General features: G+C 43.1%; 2 protein-coding genes across 3 annotated transcripts in view; both read right to left on the bottom strand.

Moving 5' to 3' along the window:
• RRAGC (Ras related GTP binding C) overlaps nt 1-9116 on the bottom strand; it is a 159338-nt gene extending 150222 nt beyond the window's left edge. For both annotated transcript variants that reach the window (XR_012677269.1, XM_075173847.1), the window contains exons 1-4: nt 8691-9116; nt 2887-3090; nt 1965-2164; nt 982-1096 (exon numbers count right to left, since the gene is read on the bottom strand). Coding sequence is in view for 1 of the 2 variants with exons in the window: in XM_075173847.1 (XP_075029948.1) it covers nt 982-1096; nt 1965-2164; nt 2887-3090; nt 8691-9065 (894 nt within the window). In the remaining variant the exon portion in view is untranslated. The remainder of the gene's footprint in view (nt 1-981; nt 1097-1964; nt 2165-2886; nt 3091-8690) is intronic.
• Nucleotides 9117-11175: 2059 nt separating this feature from the next.
• Nucleotides 11176-16601, bottom strand: MYCBP (MYC binding protein). The gene is made up of 5 exons (XM_075173848.1): nt 16504-16601; nt 16225-16297; nt 14286-14334; nt 13583-13712; nt 11176-11274 (listed from the first exon to the last, which is right to left on the bottom strand). The coding sequence occupies exons 1-5, from the start codon at nt 16516-16518 to the stop codon at nt 11230-11232; spliced, it is 312 nt and encodes a 103-aa protein (XP_075029949.1). The 5' UTR covers nt 16519-16601; the 3' UTR covers nt 11176-11229.
• Nucleotides 16602-16697: the final 96 nt, after the last annotated feature.

Here is a 16697-nt window from a genome sequence, read left to right as displayed (position 1 = left end):
CAGCTATAGGTATGGAAAAGCACCGAGCCAATTGTACCATCCCATGTGTAACTGAGCACTTTGGCAAAGTGCACGTGCTCATACTAAGTTCAGAAGCCTTCTGCTGTTAAGCAAGTTACCACATATACACTATGGATTTCTGGCAAAGCTTAATTTCTATTTATGCAGCAGAAGCATTCCTTATCACTTCTTCCTAGCTAGTCCGAATACTCAAGGCAGTGTCCTGAGGACATCCAGACGATCCTTTTGGCATCAGGGCTGTGCTCCATACCCTCATGGCACTGAGCAGGGTGAGCATTAACGTGCCCTTTATCCACTGGGCTGGGTTATTACAGACAGTCCTCTACCAACACAGGAAAAAAGCATTATACAGTAGTAGCATGGGGCGACACGTCTGACCTGCACAGCGCCTCTTAATCGCAACTGTTTTTTTCCATGTTGTCCACATGCCTGCAACAGCCTCACAGACATAACTTAAATGAGACAGGCTACTTCAGCCTTGACTCTAGGGTGATATTTTATTTGATTTAAAGTATACAGCAGCAAATTTCTATATCACAAATTCTGTAAGAAACACAAACACTAAAGGCAAAAGTCTCACAGGCCACATGAAATAGACAGTTTAGTTCAAGGACAAGTTCATATTACAAAAAAAGTCTCTTGTCAGTACAGCTACATTAGACTACTAAGTGCCTTAGCAAACCAATCAGTATATCGTGCCGGCAGAAAACTTCCGTATCAACGGTTATGAACAGGCAAACTATGCTTTGTCAGAATTTACAGAAACCCGCACAAAGCACGCACCAGTACAATTTAGCTGTGGTAAAGAGCTTCTAATGCAGACAATTGGGCCAGCAGAGTACACCAACATGAATGCCACCCGAATCTCCCAAGGGCAGATCTAGCCAGTGTTCCTTAGCAGAAGGACTTGCTTTACCATTCCGCATATTTCACTCAAAGTTCTATTAGATTAACACTTACTGATATAAAGATATTTAGTAGATTTTCCAGCGTTGGCAGTTGCGGAATGAGCTTCTGTACCACTTTACTGAAGGCTTCAAATATTGAATGGTCATAGATACTGGTCAAATAAAAGCTGAGATGAGGAGGGAGGGAAAAGAAAGAAAAAAGAACAAAGATTCAAGAGTATTTCAGAATTGCAATAGAAATGTTAAAGCTATGTTTTCTAACATTCAGGCCTGATGATTTAGATGGGATGCCTTTATCACAAATATACCTGGCCACTGCACCAGGAACCTGATTTCTGAGTGACTGGAGTAAACATGAAACAGACTTCCCCCATCCCTGGGAGATGGGACAACAGAGAGAAAAATTTGAACATGCTTTCACAACACACTTGCCTACAGAATGCTTATCACAAAGGCATTAAACACTCGACTGCATTTCTTCAAGTCTGATTTCTGGCCTTCCACTTTGTTCACACTAACACCGAGTGATACTGGCAATACTTAAAGGCTCCATGAGAATCAAAATAGCAGTAAAAACAGAGAAAAGATAGCTAGTTTTAAAGGTGTCAGTAGAAGACACCTTAAAAGCGAGCCAAGTATCAAGTAAGAGACTAAGCTTTTAAAACCAATTACGCTGAAAAGTCAGGGCTAGCCAAGACTATAAGGCAGACAGCTTCCCCTCTCCTTCCCCTGCCCCTCCAGGCCGCATATACAAATTCAGCCTGTTATGCTGAATGAAAAGTATGCAAAAGAACCTTGAATTATCAGCGAGTTTATGAATAAATCTATTGACTGGAATCTGATACAGTAGCCTGCCTTATTTTAGTCAGCCTAACAGGCCATAAATTCAGCGGTGTATTTTGTAACAAGAGTTTGTGCAATATTAAGAAACTAACAAGGCCTTGCTCTGGTCCGTTCACTATTACATCTAACAGGCATTAGTCTGTATCCACATCAGCAACAGTAGAATCACATATGCCAGAATCTTTAACTCACCTAAGGTGAAGTTTTTCAAGCCCAGCATCCGTAAGGTCATCATTAGCCCGCTGATGAATATCCCTCTGAGTTTCTATTTTATGGTCATCCGATAAACCATCAACTTTATGAATAAAAACTTCAAAGTTCATTTCCGGATTGACCTTGTAGGCTTTTGAAACTGTAATGTGAAGTCTTGTTAAAGCTTCCATGTAGTCATCCTGTAAATCAGTTTTGGCAGGAATGAATGACAAGGCTTTATCTCCGATAACTATTCCATTCTGCACAAGGACAAAATATTTCAGTGCAAGAACTTCACTTCACTTCTGTAACTAAAGAGAAGTATGGGAGAAGAGAATACCCTGGAGTGTCAGAAATCCAGGTAGCTTGGATTCTGTTACATAAATTAAGTTGCATTAGCTATACAAGGCTCAGCTACACAAAACTAGGCTTCAGAGCAAAAGGCAGGTTACACTTCAACTCCAGCAAAAGGCGGCAGTGATCTCCAAGACGGTCCTAATAACCAGGTAATCTCCCACGGTGCAATTCCTAAGTTCATTAGAAGCTACCAGATACCCAATAGTACCAGTACTTGAAACTGAGGTCAGAAGTGTGCTGTTATTAAATGAACGCCATAGCAGTCAACAGCAGAGGGAAGGGATAATTCAGACCATCTAGCACAGCAGGCTCTCACTATATTTGTAGAAAAGGTAAGTTCAGAGTAGTCGCCCCTTTCCACTCTCTCCACCGGAAGCGTATGTTCCAGTCACTTCACAAGACTAAAAACCACACACCAAAAGTTAGACTGCCAATGCATCCTTTCATACGTAACAGATGTTTTACAAACTTATCTAAAAATATAAATTATTAGCTTCTCGATCGTTCCTTTCGCACACAAAGCAAAAAGAAAACTTCCTTGTGATTCTTAGTGATTTGTATTTACCTGGGCATCAATAACATATATTAGAGCACCTGTTCCTCTGAAGATCATCTCATAATCAAATGTTGGATCAAAAAAGTCCATCTGTCCAGGAAAATCCCATATTTGGAAATTCACAAATGAACTATTAGAAATATCATCTTTGTAGATCTTGTTGGTACTTTCCAAGAAGAGAGTCTCATTGGGAGACATTTTGTGAAACACCACCTGTTAAAAGAACACAAATAATAGTTTCAACTTTATCTTATTAGAAGAGATTGGTAAAACTTCTGTGACTTGAATCTTACAAATAGGTTTGTCCATTCTAAAGTGTACAGTTTTCTTTTGATATAGACAGCTTCCTGCATCAGCTAAGGAAATAACCTACCCTTGATCAGAACCAAGCAACTGAATACAGTTAAACATTTTCGCAAGTATAAATAACTCTACTGCCTAAAGGCACAAATATCCCAGTTACTCTTTCTTCCTTGCAAGTCTAACACAGTATTTTCCCATTCTGCTATATTAGCCAATTCAGGTCTGGTATAAAGCCACCGTGTTAATTAAGCAACTGCAAGCTTTTAAGAACTGTTCCTTTCCAGTCTTAGAAATTCCTAAAGAAAACTTTGATTTTAGTCTGGTGTCAAGTGTTACGACACAATATAATCAGACTGTTCCTAAACTACAATAAAAATGTACAAAAATAACATTTCAGTTTTAGAGACCCAAATAGCTAGATAGTTTGCCGTCTATTAACAGCTGAATTATGTTTGCTGACCTTCTCCTTTCAAGTACCCTAAAGAAACGATGAAAGCTTTCATGCTAGTTGGTAAACAGTTTAGCTGCAGTGATGAAAAACATACTCATTGCTAGTACTCAAAAAGCCCTGCTGGGATTTTAGCCCTTCCCTGAACAAATAGAACTAGCATGTAACCCCACAGCAAAGCAGCCTGTAGCAAAAGCAGTCAGTTTCAACAGCGAACATTGCACTAAAGCAACTCAACTGTATGTTACAAAAGATACTGCAAACGTGAGATGGTCGAACGCTAGGACTGCAAAAAGAAAGATGTTTCCTATATAACACTTGGTAATTTTTTTTGTTTTAATGTTTCACACAGTTACAGAAGTCATCCATTAAAGAGCCTAGTGTAACAATCTCTGTCAAAAAAACTGCAAGAGAAACAACTCCACACCCAGTGTAGTTAATGGATTGTTTAGTGAGGTTCAAAGTAGTAAGTCAGCCTAGATTTTTAAGACCAAGGGAAAAAAATTCAGTTCCTCAAGGCAAACGTTTGAGGAAGCCAGGATCTAAATGAGGTTTTAAGCAGCAGGACATTTGTATGGAAAAGAACAGTTCTAGATATGTAGCAGCTGTATTGCAAGGACTAGAAGTTCCTCAAGGTTTGCAGTACAGTTTTAAAGCATTCTGAAATCAACGTTCCTTCTTTGGAACTCAGCACCTCCCCCAGGGAGCAGGACAGAATTAGTGAATCCAGTTTAAAGCAGATGAGTCTCTGAGAAGCAATGCCATCATCCCCCTTTTTCCTCCTTCCCAAAGCAGCACGTTTCATTGGACTGATGTTCCCCATCTGTTTTTTACACTAATAGGGGAACCAGGACACAGTTTTCATCAAATTCCATTTCTATCACCTAGCATCTACCCCCACTCTTACTCGCTTTACACAACTTCAATAAAACAAATAAAAAGGCTGTGGAAGCATCTGATTGGAAGCATGCAGCTAACACTGATGCCAAGCAATTTTGACTAGGCATATGCAGGCGGAGCAGACAAAGCTAGTAAAATTCTAAGAATCTGCTGAGTTTCTTCGCTATGGCTTTTATCATTCCCAAGTGTTCCTTCTACACCTTCAACATGCAACAGCCTCATTGACTTCTTGGCAGACTTCCTGCTCTTACCGTGTTTTAAGAACTTTTCACTGTCAGCTTGAGCACTCTTAGCAGTACACTCTTCCAGATATTTTTTTTAATCCCTCTGAATTTCCCATTCACATTTGACCTGCCACGATCTCTGAGTTTTCAGGATTTTTTTTTAATTTCCTGACGTGTCAACCTTTTCTCAACAATAACTTCTCTACAGCGGCACTTGGTTTTATTTTTGAATTGCAGCGGTTAAGCTGCAGTCCTGATGCAGTATTTCTGAACCGCGTCCATGTTTTCAGACTCCCCCCCCCCTTTTTTTTTTAAAAACGCACAATTTCTACCTCAATTTTCAAGTAGTTAACCTTCCTTGGATCTGCGAGCTGAATTTGTCCAACACGTTCATTCCCACTACCTTAAACTTTGAATAGACTCCCCAGGGAAGCATGCATTTGTTGTTCCTTTTTTAACAAATCAGAGAACAGCCATATTCAGAATTTCACTTCCAGCTGAAATGTTGGCCTGATCTATACAAACAAAAATTTCCCAGACCACCAAACAATAATCCTATACATCAAGTGACAAGTGTGACTTCCACAACATCCCTACTACAAGAGCTTATGAAAAAATATAACCTGCCACCGCAAGACACCTTATCGGGTACATTGTAGCAACACCTCTAAACTGCAAGAAGAATATCTAACACAGGAATTGCAAGTTGCTGAGAAAGTAACAAATCTAGGATAGTGTCCCTTTTTTTTTTGACACTTTGTCTGCAAACATGAATAACTTGTTTATATCTGAGAAATCTACATCCTTTTCCTCAGAAGGGAAACAACAACTGGAGCCAGAACTTTTCTGAGAATCTTCACAGTGCAAGTAACCCGAAGGGAAGAACCCTTTACTGGGAATTGTCCCAAGCCACCACAAAGCATGCCCCAATGGAGTCTGTACAGCCGAAGCAGGCAATTTGCCCTTCATAAACAACCAGTCTCCCCACTGTAGCACAGGGTCATTCTGCACATAAAAGTAGGCACCTTTACCTATAAGTCCAAATGCAGAATGGGTTTTCAAACTCCATTTTTTTTTCCAGCCATAGTAACCCCCTTTTTTTTTCTTGAAGTAATATTAGACTATTTCTATTGCCCTGATGTCCAGAAAGGAATTTGCACGGGCAGATGGAAGGAGGTCCCTGAAAAGAGAGAGAAAAGGTATGGTATTGCAAGATGGTGTTGAGAATCTACTAATTGGAAGCAAATAGCTGCTTCGCAGGTAAAAATGAAAAACAACTTCCAAAGGATTCCCTAACAGCAGTAAGATGTACAACTGTTTTGTCATTTTCATGCTTTCCAGAATCTTTGCTTTAATTCTGTGGATTTCTTAAGCTGCTATAATGAGTGAGATGGTCTCAGAAGTAGCAGCTGTCTTTTTTTCCAGAGGAGAGATTTGAGGGATGTGGGGTGACAAAGGAAGAGGGTACATACAGTGAAAGGAAGACAAAACAGACATAGTTTTTAAAGAAATTCACTAGTTATTAGGAGCACTACATTACATCTTGCTGTAAGATTTTCTAAGCATTACAGTGTGCTACAGAAGCACAACAGACAGCTGGTTCTGAGTCCCTACTCCCCCAATTCAATTCATTTATTTGGCACCTTTAAAGAAAAATGGATATAAATGAAAGGTTTACAGCAGCTCCAAACAAACTGTTGCTTTAGGTTCTACCACACGCACAAATTCCTCCTCCAATAATATATTTATGCTAATCTTATGAAGGCAGAGCAGCGAGTCTGGTGACCGTGACAAAACAAAACAAAACAAGAACAACAAAAAAACAAACAAACAAACAAACAAACCACAACACACCAGACCAAACCCACACACCCAAAAAAACCCAAATCAGCTACTCTTTTTGAATTCTTTTCAGGGTCCTATTACATAAGGACAGCATAGTAAGTCCAGTTACACAAGTCATATGTCTGCACAAAAATTTGTTTTATAAACTGAAGCAATCGTCACATTCCCAAAATCTAACCTCAGTTTGCTACTGAACATTCACAGGTTATACCAGTATGGAAAATCTAATTGTCCAAAGAAAAAGAGAGTTCCTCCCCAGCACCATTGTTTTTTCTTTTGTGAGAGGCCTCCTGTTAATATTGCTCTCAGTAGAAGGCTGGAATGGTTTAATAATTCATGGTTTTTGCACAAATTTCTATATTCCCACAAAGCCAATACTTTTCCTCGATACAGTGTTTATCGTGCATACCCTGCACGGTTATCTCTGGCAAGGTGATCAACAACTAGTGCAACTAGTGCCCAGACAGAAGGGTCAGGTCTGATTATGACCATTTTTGGACTACAGATCTAAGAGCAGGGACGCTGTTGAAGAGAAACTTCATACTCCAAGAGTGTCTCAAATTATTGCCACAGTTAGTTTGCTCAGGCCGCAGCACAACGAGCTCCTAGGTAACAGAACCACAGCTTCTAATTCCCAAGCCAGATCGGCAACCGATCGGCAACAGATAAATTCTATGTCCTCTTATTGCATACTCAACATCACACTGTTCCTTTCCTGCGCAACTACTTGAATGGGTCCTCAGAGAATTGATGGTCATTAAAAAAAAAAAAAAAAGTCCAAAAGCTACATCTATAAAGTGACTTGTAAAGTCTTAAAATCTAGCTGCAATTTGGAGTTACTGCTTCCCTCTAGCTTTTAGGGTTCACTTTTTTCAACTGTGGGTAATACAATAAGATCTCTAATGAGAGTCTACAATGAGTGCCGTTCACATGACTTATAAAAAGACTTTCAGTGCAATCACTGCATTTACACATACAGCGGGGGCATTAGGCCTAAATAATGGGGAATAACTGGAAAGACTGAAAAGCAATGACAGCCCAGTCTGCCATTGTATTTCAGAATAGCACAATGGAAAAAATTTCTCACTAACAGATACGGTACCTTTTGCAAACCTTGTCTAAAGAAAGGCAAGCCTACAGCAAAAGATAGGAAGTCTTCAGACTACAGTTTAGAACACATTGGTCTAGTACAGTCTATGGATTACCAAGTAGTCTGCATAAGACGGCTAAAAGAAGCAGATTCATACCTGCTATACCGCAACATCCAAAAAAGGCTTCTCTGCATAAAACCTTCACAGAAATCTCTGAAGGATTCCACACTTGCATTTGAAGAAAGTTTGAGGCCCCTAAGTCTAGAGCTTGAGAACCACCGCATTTCACTAGTAACACCTTCCCACAAAAATATCAACCTAAAAACTTCATAACAGGGACTGCAAATACAAAACTTGCACTGAAGAACAAGGATCAGTTTTAGCGCTACACTTCTCTTGAGCTATGTAGCAAACAAAAATAGTCAGTTTTGTCTTATTTTTATTAAGAAACACTAGTAACTTCACAAAGCTACCAACAAACCTAAGGCACCGAGACTGTTTTATTTCCTCCTCGACCAGCAACTCGTTTGCTCAGTCTAGCATACTAAAGAAAACCAGATGCTGCCTTTCTGCTCATACAAAAGCAGAAGTCTCTTTCAAAGGATCAAACAGCAGAACAAGAGCTCAAGTCTTCTTCTGACCGGAAGCGTTCGCTAAACACCACACACCTGTACCACTCACGGTGCTTTTGCATCCGTAAGAAAACACCCCGTGATAAATTTCACACCAGTATCTTCACTTTTTATTTTTGAAGCGTTAACATGAAGAACTACAAAGGCTACAACCTCTGCTATACAACCTTCCTCTCTGGGGCAGATGATCGGAGTCCGTTCTGGGAAGTAAGCGCCTTTAAGCAGGAGCCTCCCTTCTCTCCAACTTCGCCACACGCGCCCACATTAAAAAGCAAAAATTGCCTAAACAGCAACACAGAAAGGAGAAAGAGCTCGGCGCCGGAGAGGCAGCGCGGCAGGCAGGGGCGGGGAGCCGCCGGCTGCCCCTCACCTTCTGGATGGAGGACTTCCCGCTGCGCCGCAGCCCCATGAGCAGGATCCGCGGCTTGGAGTCCGCCCCGCCCGCGCCGCCGCCGGGCCCGCCCGCGCCGCCGCCGGGCCCGCCGGGCCCTGGGCCTCCCTCCAGCTCCGCCTCCTCCTCCTCCTCCCCGTAGCCGAAGTCCTTGGGGAACGAGTCCGCAGCCCCGAAGCTACCCCCCACCAACGCCGGCTCCTCAGCCGTGCCTGCCGCGCCCGCCCCGCCGAACTGCAGCGCCATGTCCGCCTCAGCCTGCCGCCCTCCAGCCACCAGCGCCCGTCCCAGGGCCTCCTTCTGCTCGTCCAACCCAACCCGACACCACACAGCCTTCCCCGGATTGGCTGGCATCAAGCTCCGCGGCGCCGATTGGCTCAGGAAGGCAGCGAGGTAGGATGGCTCCGGTCAGACGACCCGAGTCACCTGACGGCGCTATCGCACGTGAGCGGGAGGGGCGGGGCGAGCAGCGGCCCAGCCGCGCAGCTAGGGCGGCACCGGGCGCCGCCGGAGAGGAGGGGCTCGCCGCACCCCCGGGGCAGCCAGCGCGCGGCACCCTGGGCCCCGCGAGGGGCCCCCGTGCCCGGCCCCGCTGCGGAGACCGGCCGCAGGGCCCGCCCCCGCGGGCGCGCTTTGGCTGCGGCGCGGAAGTAAACGTAAACCGAGGCACGGGAGCTTTCGCTGAAGAGGCAATCCCCCTTTCTAAGCGAACGTTATCTGTGAAGCAAGGTTCTTCATATTCGTTAAACAGTCATTAATTTCTACTGGCATCATTTGTACAGGCAGGCAGCTCGACTGAAGTTTCAACAAATATTGGTCAGGTTTCATTACAATCCTAATCTAAGGCTCCCTAGACCAAACTCTCTTCAGAGGGAAGCGAATGCAGTTACGGAAAGTCTAAGTGTGCATTACTGCCCTCACACCCGACGCCTCGACCAACGAGTCCTTTGTGTCCTGTGATGACCTCGACTAAACACCTTACCTGCCTTCTGCTTCTTTAGCAGGACATGCCCCGAACAGTGTTTATTTCTGTCTTCCTCCAGTCACTTACTTGCAGCACATGTTCAGCTGTATGATGCTTTTTCTACAGCATTATCCTCTCCTTATTTCCACATGATGCAACTTAATGCTAGGTGTATGTTCTAACTTAGAAGTGAGCTTTTTTCTCTCCTTTGTTGCAGAGGGTGGGGCATTTTCTTCCCGTTTGGTTTTTTTTTCCAGTTTTTTTTTTGTTGTTGTTTATTCAGGGTGCAGGTTTTTGTTGTTGTTTTAAAGTTTTAACATAGTATTTTCCCCACATTTACCTCTCTTCAATAATAGGTACAGTAGTAAGGTAAGCAACCATTACATTCATTAGCCCTTGATTTCAGTTTGTACATTGTCTTTAGCAAAAGTTCTGATCCATCCTACCACATCTGTAAGACAAGCTGCAAAACCCACCCTAGAAACAAAGAAGTTAAACTAATAGCCAGTAGATCTAATGCATAAGACAGCTACTGCAGTGTTTTTCCACCCTTCCTTTATTTTTCCTGTCATCAGTTGCCTTTAAAGTACCTAGTTTTCAGATAGGAGACAAATGCAGATCTTTAAAAATGTATCTTTTTTTTTTTTAAAGGACAACTTTGCATTTCAGAAGAATTGTGAAGCTGATTCAGGGAAACAGGGGCCATAGAACATAGAGGCGAAATTAGAAATCACAAGTCACATGCACACACCTCTTGGGTTTTTCTGCCCTGCCTAGATTTTCTTTTCCTCCCGTTAGATGAATCAGAAAGCAGAACTCTGCATTATACTCTTACATGCGCCACTCTAATTACACAGGACATCCATTACAAATAAGAATTATGTATTCTGTTCAAAACTGTCCAGGCTGTATCTGGATCAACTGTCCAAGGCCCAGCTTCTGAAACAGGATCAGAGGCATGAACTGCATGAGAACAGGTACACCTCATGCAAATTAAAAAGTGTAAATTCAGTAGGTACTGCATCTCCAACATTGTGCTATGTCCATCACTTAACATAACTGTACTCACTCCTTTTGTGCCCCTCTGAATAGACAGTTACCCTACCAGCTTCAGTAGAAGCCTAACTTCAGTGCTGAGTAGCAACTGAGAACATACCTTGGAGGTCCTGCTTTAGTTTACAGCTGGTCCATCTGTGGCATGTTACCCCCTCTCCAGTTAAAAGAAAAGCAAGAGAGAGAGCAGCAGCTTAACAGGACCATTGACCACGATGCAAAATTTACACAAAGTTGGCAGCCACAGTTATCTACAAGTTAATCATAACTATCACCTTTTCTCAAACACAGAAAGCAAGAAAGTTGGCCAGTATGCTTAAACTCATCAGTTGTTGCACCAGCTGCACAATAACAGTTGTACACTCATGATACTGCATTTTTTCTTTCTTTAAGATGATGAGGTAACAAAGTAGACATGCAGAGTTCACACACACACAAAAAAAGGACTGCAGTTCTCAGGAAGCCCTTTATTAAGTCAAGGCATTAAAGGAGAAACTATTGTTATTCACCATGCTTCTCGTCTTGAGGTGGTTCATATTGAGCCAGCTGTGGATTTAAAGAGAGGAATTCAGTTAGCTGCAACATTTCAGAGACACTTTCTACATTAAGAAGTGTAGGAAAACATTTGGTCTGGAAGTGTTCCATTTACTTTGTGCATTTTAATCCATCACTGATATTTATGCAAGTCCATTTTCAAGTCAGGCAACAAAGTAACCCTTCCCTCAAAACATCAATTTGTCACGTTGTATAATCATGCAGCGATAACAAGGGCGCTTTTTAAATGCACTTTCAAGTATATCGGTCTTGCCCTTAATTTTTCCCTGTTTCTTGTTCTAGGTCTCATTAAGTACTTTTCATCTCAAATAGCAGCTGATAATGATCAGTGCCTTATAAGCTTTGATTCCCCTGAAACATGATTCAATGAAACAGTCATTCTCATAGCAAGAGTACCCAAACTGACGTTTCCTGTAATCATTCTAGCTTTCATTATGCTTTCTGGAGAGTATGGCCTAGGCAACTATACACTAAAGTATGACCTTTACTTATAAAGTTATTTCCAAAGACACCTATGAAGGTGTTTACTTGACCTCAGTTACATTAAAGATAAGCTCAAGCTTCAAAAACAGTTCAAGCATTAGGACTGAGTCTCTGAAATAGACCAGTCCAGTTTCCTCAATTAAGATACTTCCCCTCTCCTGCAAATTGCAGAGTAGGTTAAAAATAAATAAAGTACAGAAAAAAAATTAAGACACCCATGTGTTTCTCGTAGCAACACTAAATTACAGCAATCACTATGCCGCTAATAAGAACTGCTAAAATAGTATTTTGTCATTCTTGTAGATTTTACCACAAAAGATGGCCAGTACACAACCCAAAGTCAGTACCTGACACTCTGACCAATAAAGGTAAGGAAAAGAACAGATCTTCACAGAGGAATGCAACTGAAGAACACCACCTATCTGGACATGAGTTACCAATAAATGCACAGTTAAAGGCATGTATTCTATGCTAGAGGACTGCTAAAAAAAAAAAAGAGCTGAGCGGTAGTGTTCTCCCTGCATTCTGTCCATGTGAACTTCCACAGTGTGTCAGAATGACGGGCAGAAGATGGTAGGGGAAAGAAAGGGAAAAAACAAAAACATTAATACCGGAAAACATGTAAAGTGAGAGTTATCATTTGAAGGCTGAAGAAGGTGAAAGCACAAATAAACCCACGATTATGGAAAGGCTTACTCTCCTGGAACAAATTTTGACTTCTTTAAAGATTTCTTTAAACAAAGACCCAGGTTATTCTGCTTTCATGTGTCTACTTACTATCGGTTGCATTTTTAAGTCGGCTACGCCGAGTGAACTGCTGGTCTATTGCTACTCCCCCTAAAATTCTGCTCTTTGCCATATTTCCTAGTAAGAAATAACAAATGTAGCTGTAAGGATGCACAGTGGGTAACAGAGAAGGAGGAGAATTAACAGGACAGCAAGAGGGCACTCCAGACAAGAAATGCAAAGGGGTAATGCCCAAGAATCCCTTCTCCCAGAACTAAGGTGGGGTGGTTGCCTCCCAGTAAAAAATCCATAGGGATGTTCACATGTAACAGCAGCCATCCTCTTCCAACAAATGCAAGGAAACCTGTAGCGGCGCATAAGCTACTAGCTTATTAAGGTTCTCAAAGGTTTCCTTCTTCAGTGTTGTTACGTTTACAGTCAGTGCCCTCTTGTAAGGGGAAGCTGTTCACATTTCAGAGCTGTTTCAGACAGACAGTAGACCCATTAAAGAATGGCTCCGCCTTAGCTAGCACTTCAGATCCACTGTTGTTGCAGATAGAGGAATACCAGGGTCGTTTTAGCTGAAAAGTGCAAATTACTGTTCCATGTGGATACGAGTGCCTCCACTAGTAACGTCCCAGCACATGCAAGTCTGTGCCAGGTCACAAAAACAAATATATAATAGTCCTCCTTCAGTTTGCCTTTTGAAAGCCTTTATAATAGATACATTAGCTTTTTTCCTCTTTCAAAACTCTTGTGGAAGCATAAGCTACATAATATCAGACAACTTAAACACATCCAGACAGACTGAAGACATGAGATTAGCCTCGATAACATATACTTTCACTAAATAAATGAAATCCCTAGTTTTGCAATACTATTCTATGTTATAGAATATAAGAAGTGTCCCATCAAAACAAAAGTCTTTACTACGATTAATTCTATCAGCATTCCTCAGCCATGAGGCTAAACAATGCAACAACATTTATCAGTTACTCTAATGGAAGAAAGTTAGCTGTATTCTAAGTATTAAAGTATTCTTCTTGTTGTGTAATATGGAACTACTGAGGAACACTAAGTAGACTTTTACCTTGGTTTTCAGTTTTTTATTTTCTTCCAACACAGCTTCGTATTTTTCTTTTATCTCTGCCACTTCCAAGCGAAGTGCCTCCATTTCTGGATTCTCAGGAGCTGAAGCTCCCAGATGATGTTTCAGAAAGCTGATATTTAGATGTTAAGTATTTCTTCAGTTAGATAGCATAACTGCATTTTAGTTTTAACACTTAAGATGAAGTTAGTGCTGCAATACATGTGACCGAAATTGCATTAAACTGCTTAAGATTACTTACAGTGCTTTTCATCCTACAGGATGAAGCTACAAAAATAAGAAAGCTTTTCAAGTTCATTGGTATATTCCTTAAAAAACAAACAAAAAAAAAAACCAAGACATCAGTACACACAGGACAAATTCTCATCTTTTACTACACCCTCCTCTTCAGAAGCCACAGTTACTGTAAGTACTCAAATCTAACGCTGCAGGTCTATGACATTCTGTAACGGCCTATAACTTAACTTCATAATTGCTGGCATACTGATACGCACAGTTCTCTTGCATCCTGTCAGACTTTGTTAGCTTGTAAGAATGCAATTATTAGCTAAAATGCATCCATAAAAGCCACGTTCTCAAAGTAAGTCTTCTAAACGAGCTTCTCCAGTTCACCTACGAGTTAGAAGCAGTACTGCTGTTTCACGTGAAGTCTCTACAAACAATTCACAGAAGAGGAAAAGGATACTCCAATGCACTATTTGGTTTCTCTGGCTCTTCATATAAGGCTACCAACACTGCAAACAGAAAATATTCAACAATTGCAAGAAGTTCATGCAACTCTAAGTTTTTAAAACACGTACCAAGTCAGAAGGCATACAAGTTGCCTGCCACATTTATAGAACATTCTTCTGTTTAACGAGATTTTCACCTATAAACTTTTGATGTAAAGAATAGGTCTGCTGTACAGGAGGGAACAGAGCATCCCACCCAGTAACAGCTAGAGAGAAGTTTTGTTGATCCCCTAACCACAGTCTTTGGCTATTCTAGCACACAACACAAAACAGCCTGGACAATTTTTACATATTCCACACACAACCCTAGTATTGGCTTTCATCAGCAAAATTGAAATTCTAACTATTTTGAGACTCTCCCTTCATAAACCATTACTTCCACTTAAACTACATCTTTGAACTGCAGGACAACATCAGCACTTCCTTAACTTTCAGCATAAAAGCAAACCTCCATCGAACACCTACAGTTACAAAACTAAATGGCTATCATCAGAGTAGGTGACACCGATAATCTTTATGGATGAGGGCTCTAGCAGCCAACAGAGTATCAGAGAGGTCAGGCACAAGCAGCAGTACCCTGACAGCTTAAATAAAACTAGCTGTACACATACCAAGTCCATATCTGGGGAACACAGTCACATGAATACTCAGAAAGTTCCCAAACATAACCACTCCCCCCTCCCCACAGGGGCACACACATGGCTATAGAAGATGTCTGCTTTCATAAATACTTAGATGCTCTTCTCCCAGTTTCAGATGTCCAAACTGCAAAGCCAAATTGGTTTTAAGCTAGCACTTAAGTTAAAAACAAAATTAGGATGCCACTTCCTAATTCATAATAAGTGCTTCCTAAGCACTTCCACTGCTCGGAAGACTTGTTTTGCCATCCCATAGGAAGATGGGATACTATACATAGGAATACTATTGCTTACTATTGCAACAGAAAGAAATCAAATGGTACCCACATGCCAGACCGAGAGTCTTAGCACGGCACCTATTTGCTTGACATCCTAGATCTGCTGCTCCCTCTTTAAACTGCATATTTTTCAAGCAGGAATATTAACAGATTTTCTCCACATATTATTGGAAGGCTCTGAAAGAGACTTCAGAAGGATTTAAAAGATGCTAAGCCATACAGAAAGCCAAAGTATGCATCAAGTTTAGCATCATCATTTTCCCCATTCTGATACAGATAGTCACTCTCACAAAACTTACAGGTTCATTAGCTTTAGAAGAAGCATCAAGCTCTACTCAAGAAAGGGTCTTTTTAAAAGCAAATTTGCTGTTATTTTTTGTCTCAAGCATTTACTTTCTCTGGAGAGCTGTGGCAGAAGAGCAGCCCCCAGGAAATTCAGCTGTTTCTGCAAGCAAGCATAGAGAAAAGCACTTTGCCCGTAAACGACGTCACCAACACAGCACATGAGGGGAAAGGAACTGCCTTCCTGTTCCTTACGTGTCTCTATCGTTCCTGTTCCACACGCGTCTCTAACAATCGACCCACACGCAACGACCGTGCGAACTGCCAGAAAGGAGGTCACGCACTGCAGCTCACAGGCCACGTTTCCAAAGAGGCCCTCTGCCCTCCCCCAGCGCGCAGTGCCTCGCTGCCCAGCTCGCACTCGATTTCGACTGCCGCACCAAGTTTTCCGGGCGAGTTCTGCCCCCGGCCGCCACGCAGACCGAGGAGAAAGAGCGATCGGCTCACCGCGGCGAGGTGGGGAGCCGGCAGAGAGCGCCGAGGCAGCCCGGGGGACGGCTACCCCATAGCCGTGCCGGGGCGGCAGCTGCGCCGCGAGAGCGGGACGCCCCGAGGGGAACGGCCCCCGCCCGCAGAAGCGCCCGAAGAGCCGCCCACGGGCCCCTCGGGCGGTACGACGCGGGCCGGAGACTTACCCTTGGTGAGCGTGTCCAGCACCCCCGACTTCTCCAGGTACCGGCGGAACTGCTCCCGCTTGGAGTCCGCGGCCTGAGGGAGGACGCCCACACGGTCAGATCGGCGGCGCCCCCCCCGCCCAGCTACGGCGGCGGCTCGTTGGACCAGGCCGGCCCCCCTCTCCGCCGCGGAGGCGGCACGAAGGGCCAAGCCGGTGCCGGTCCGCGGCCTGCCCCTCCGCGCAGACGGCACGATAAGCCGCACCAACCCCGCGCCGCCGCCGGCTCGCTCCCTCCTACCTTGTAATGCGCCATCTAACCCCCACCGCGCCTGCACCCAGCCTCGCGCCTGCGTCCTACTCTTTTACGGCGCGAGGGCTTCCCAGCGGTTACCATAGCGACGGGACAGCAGCAACGCCCTGTCCTCGGCCTCGCCCCGCGGGGGCGGGCGTGCCGCGGTCGCAGCAGCGCGGCGCTGCCTTCCTCTTCTCGCA

This window comes from Calonectris borealis, chromosome 25 (genome assembly GCF_964195595.1).
Source record: "Calonectris borealis chromosome 25, bCalBor7.hap1.2, whole genome shotgun sequence".
Classification (NCBI taxonomy): domain Eukaryota; kingdom Metazoa; phylum Chordata; class Aves; order Procellariiformes; family Procellariidae; genus Calonectris; species Calonectris borealis.
Note: the sequence above shows the minus strand (reverse complement) of the source record. Positions and strands in the feature narration are given on the sequence as shown.

Bases quoted from the DNA above. Each gene is read 5' to 3' on its own strand.
- MYCBP (XM_075173848.1), bottom strand. The intron at 13,713-14,285 runs GTATCCTTTTCC...TCTAAATATCAG, and splicing joins AAACCAAATAGTGCATTGGA to CTTTCTGAAACATCATCTGG. The intron at 11,275-13,582 runs GTAAAAGTCTAC...TTAAATCCACAG, and splicing joins ATAAAAAACTGAAAACCAAG to CTGGCTCAATATGAACCACC.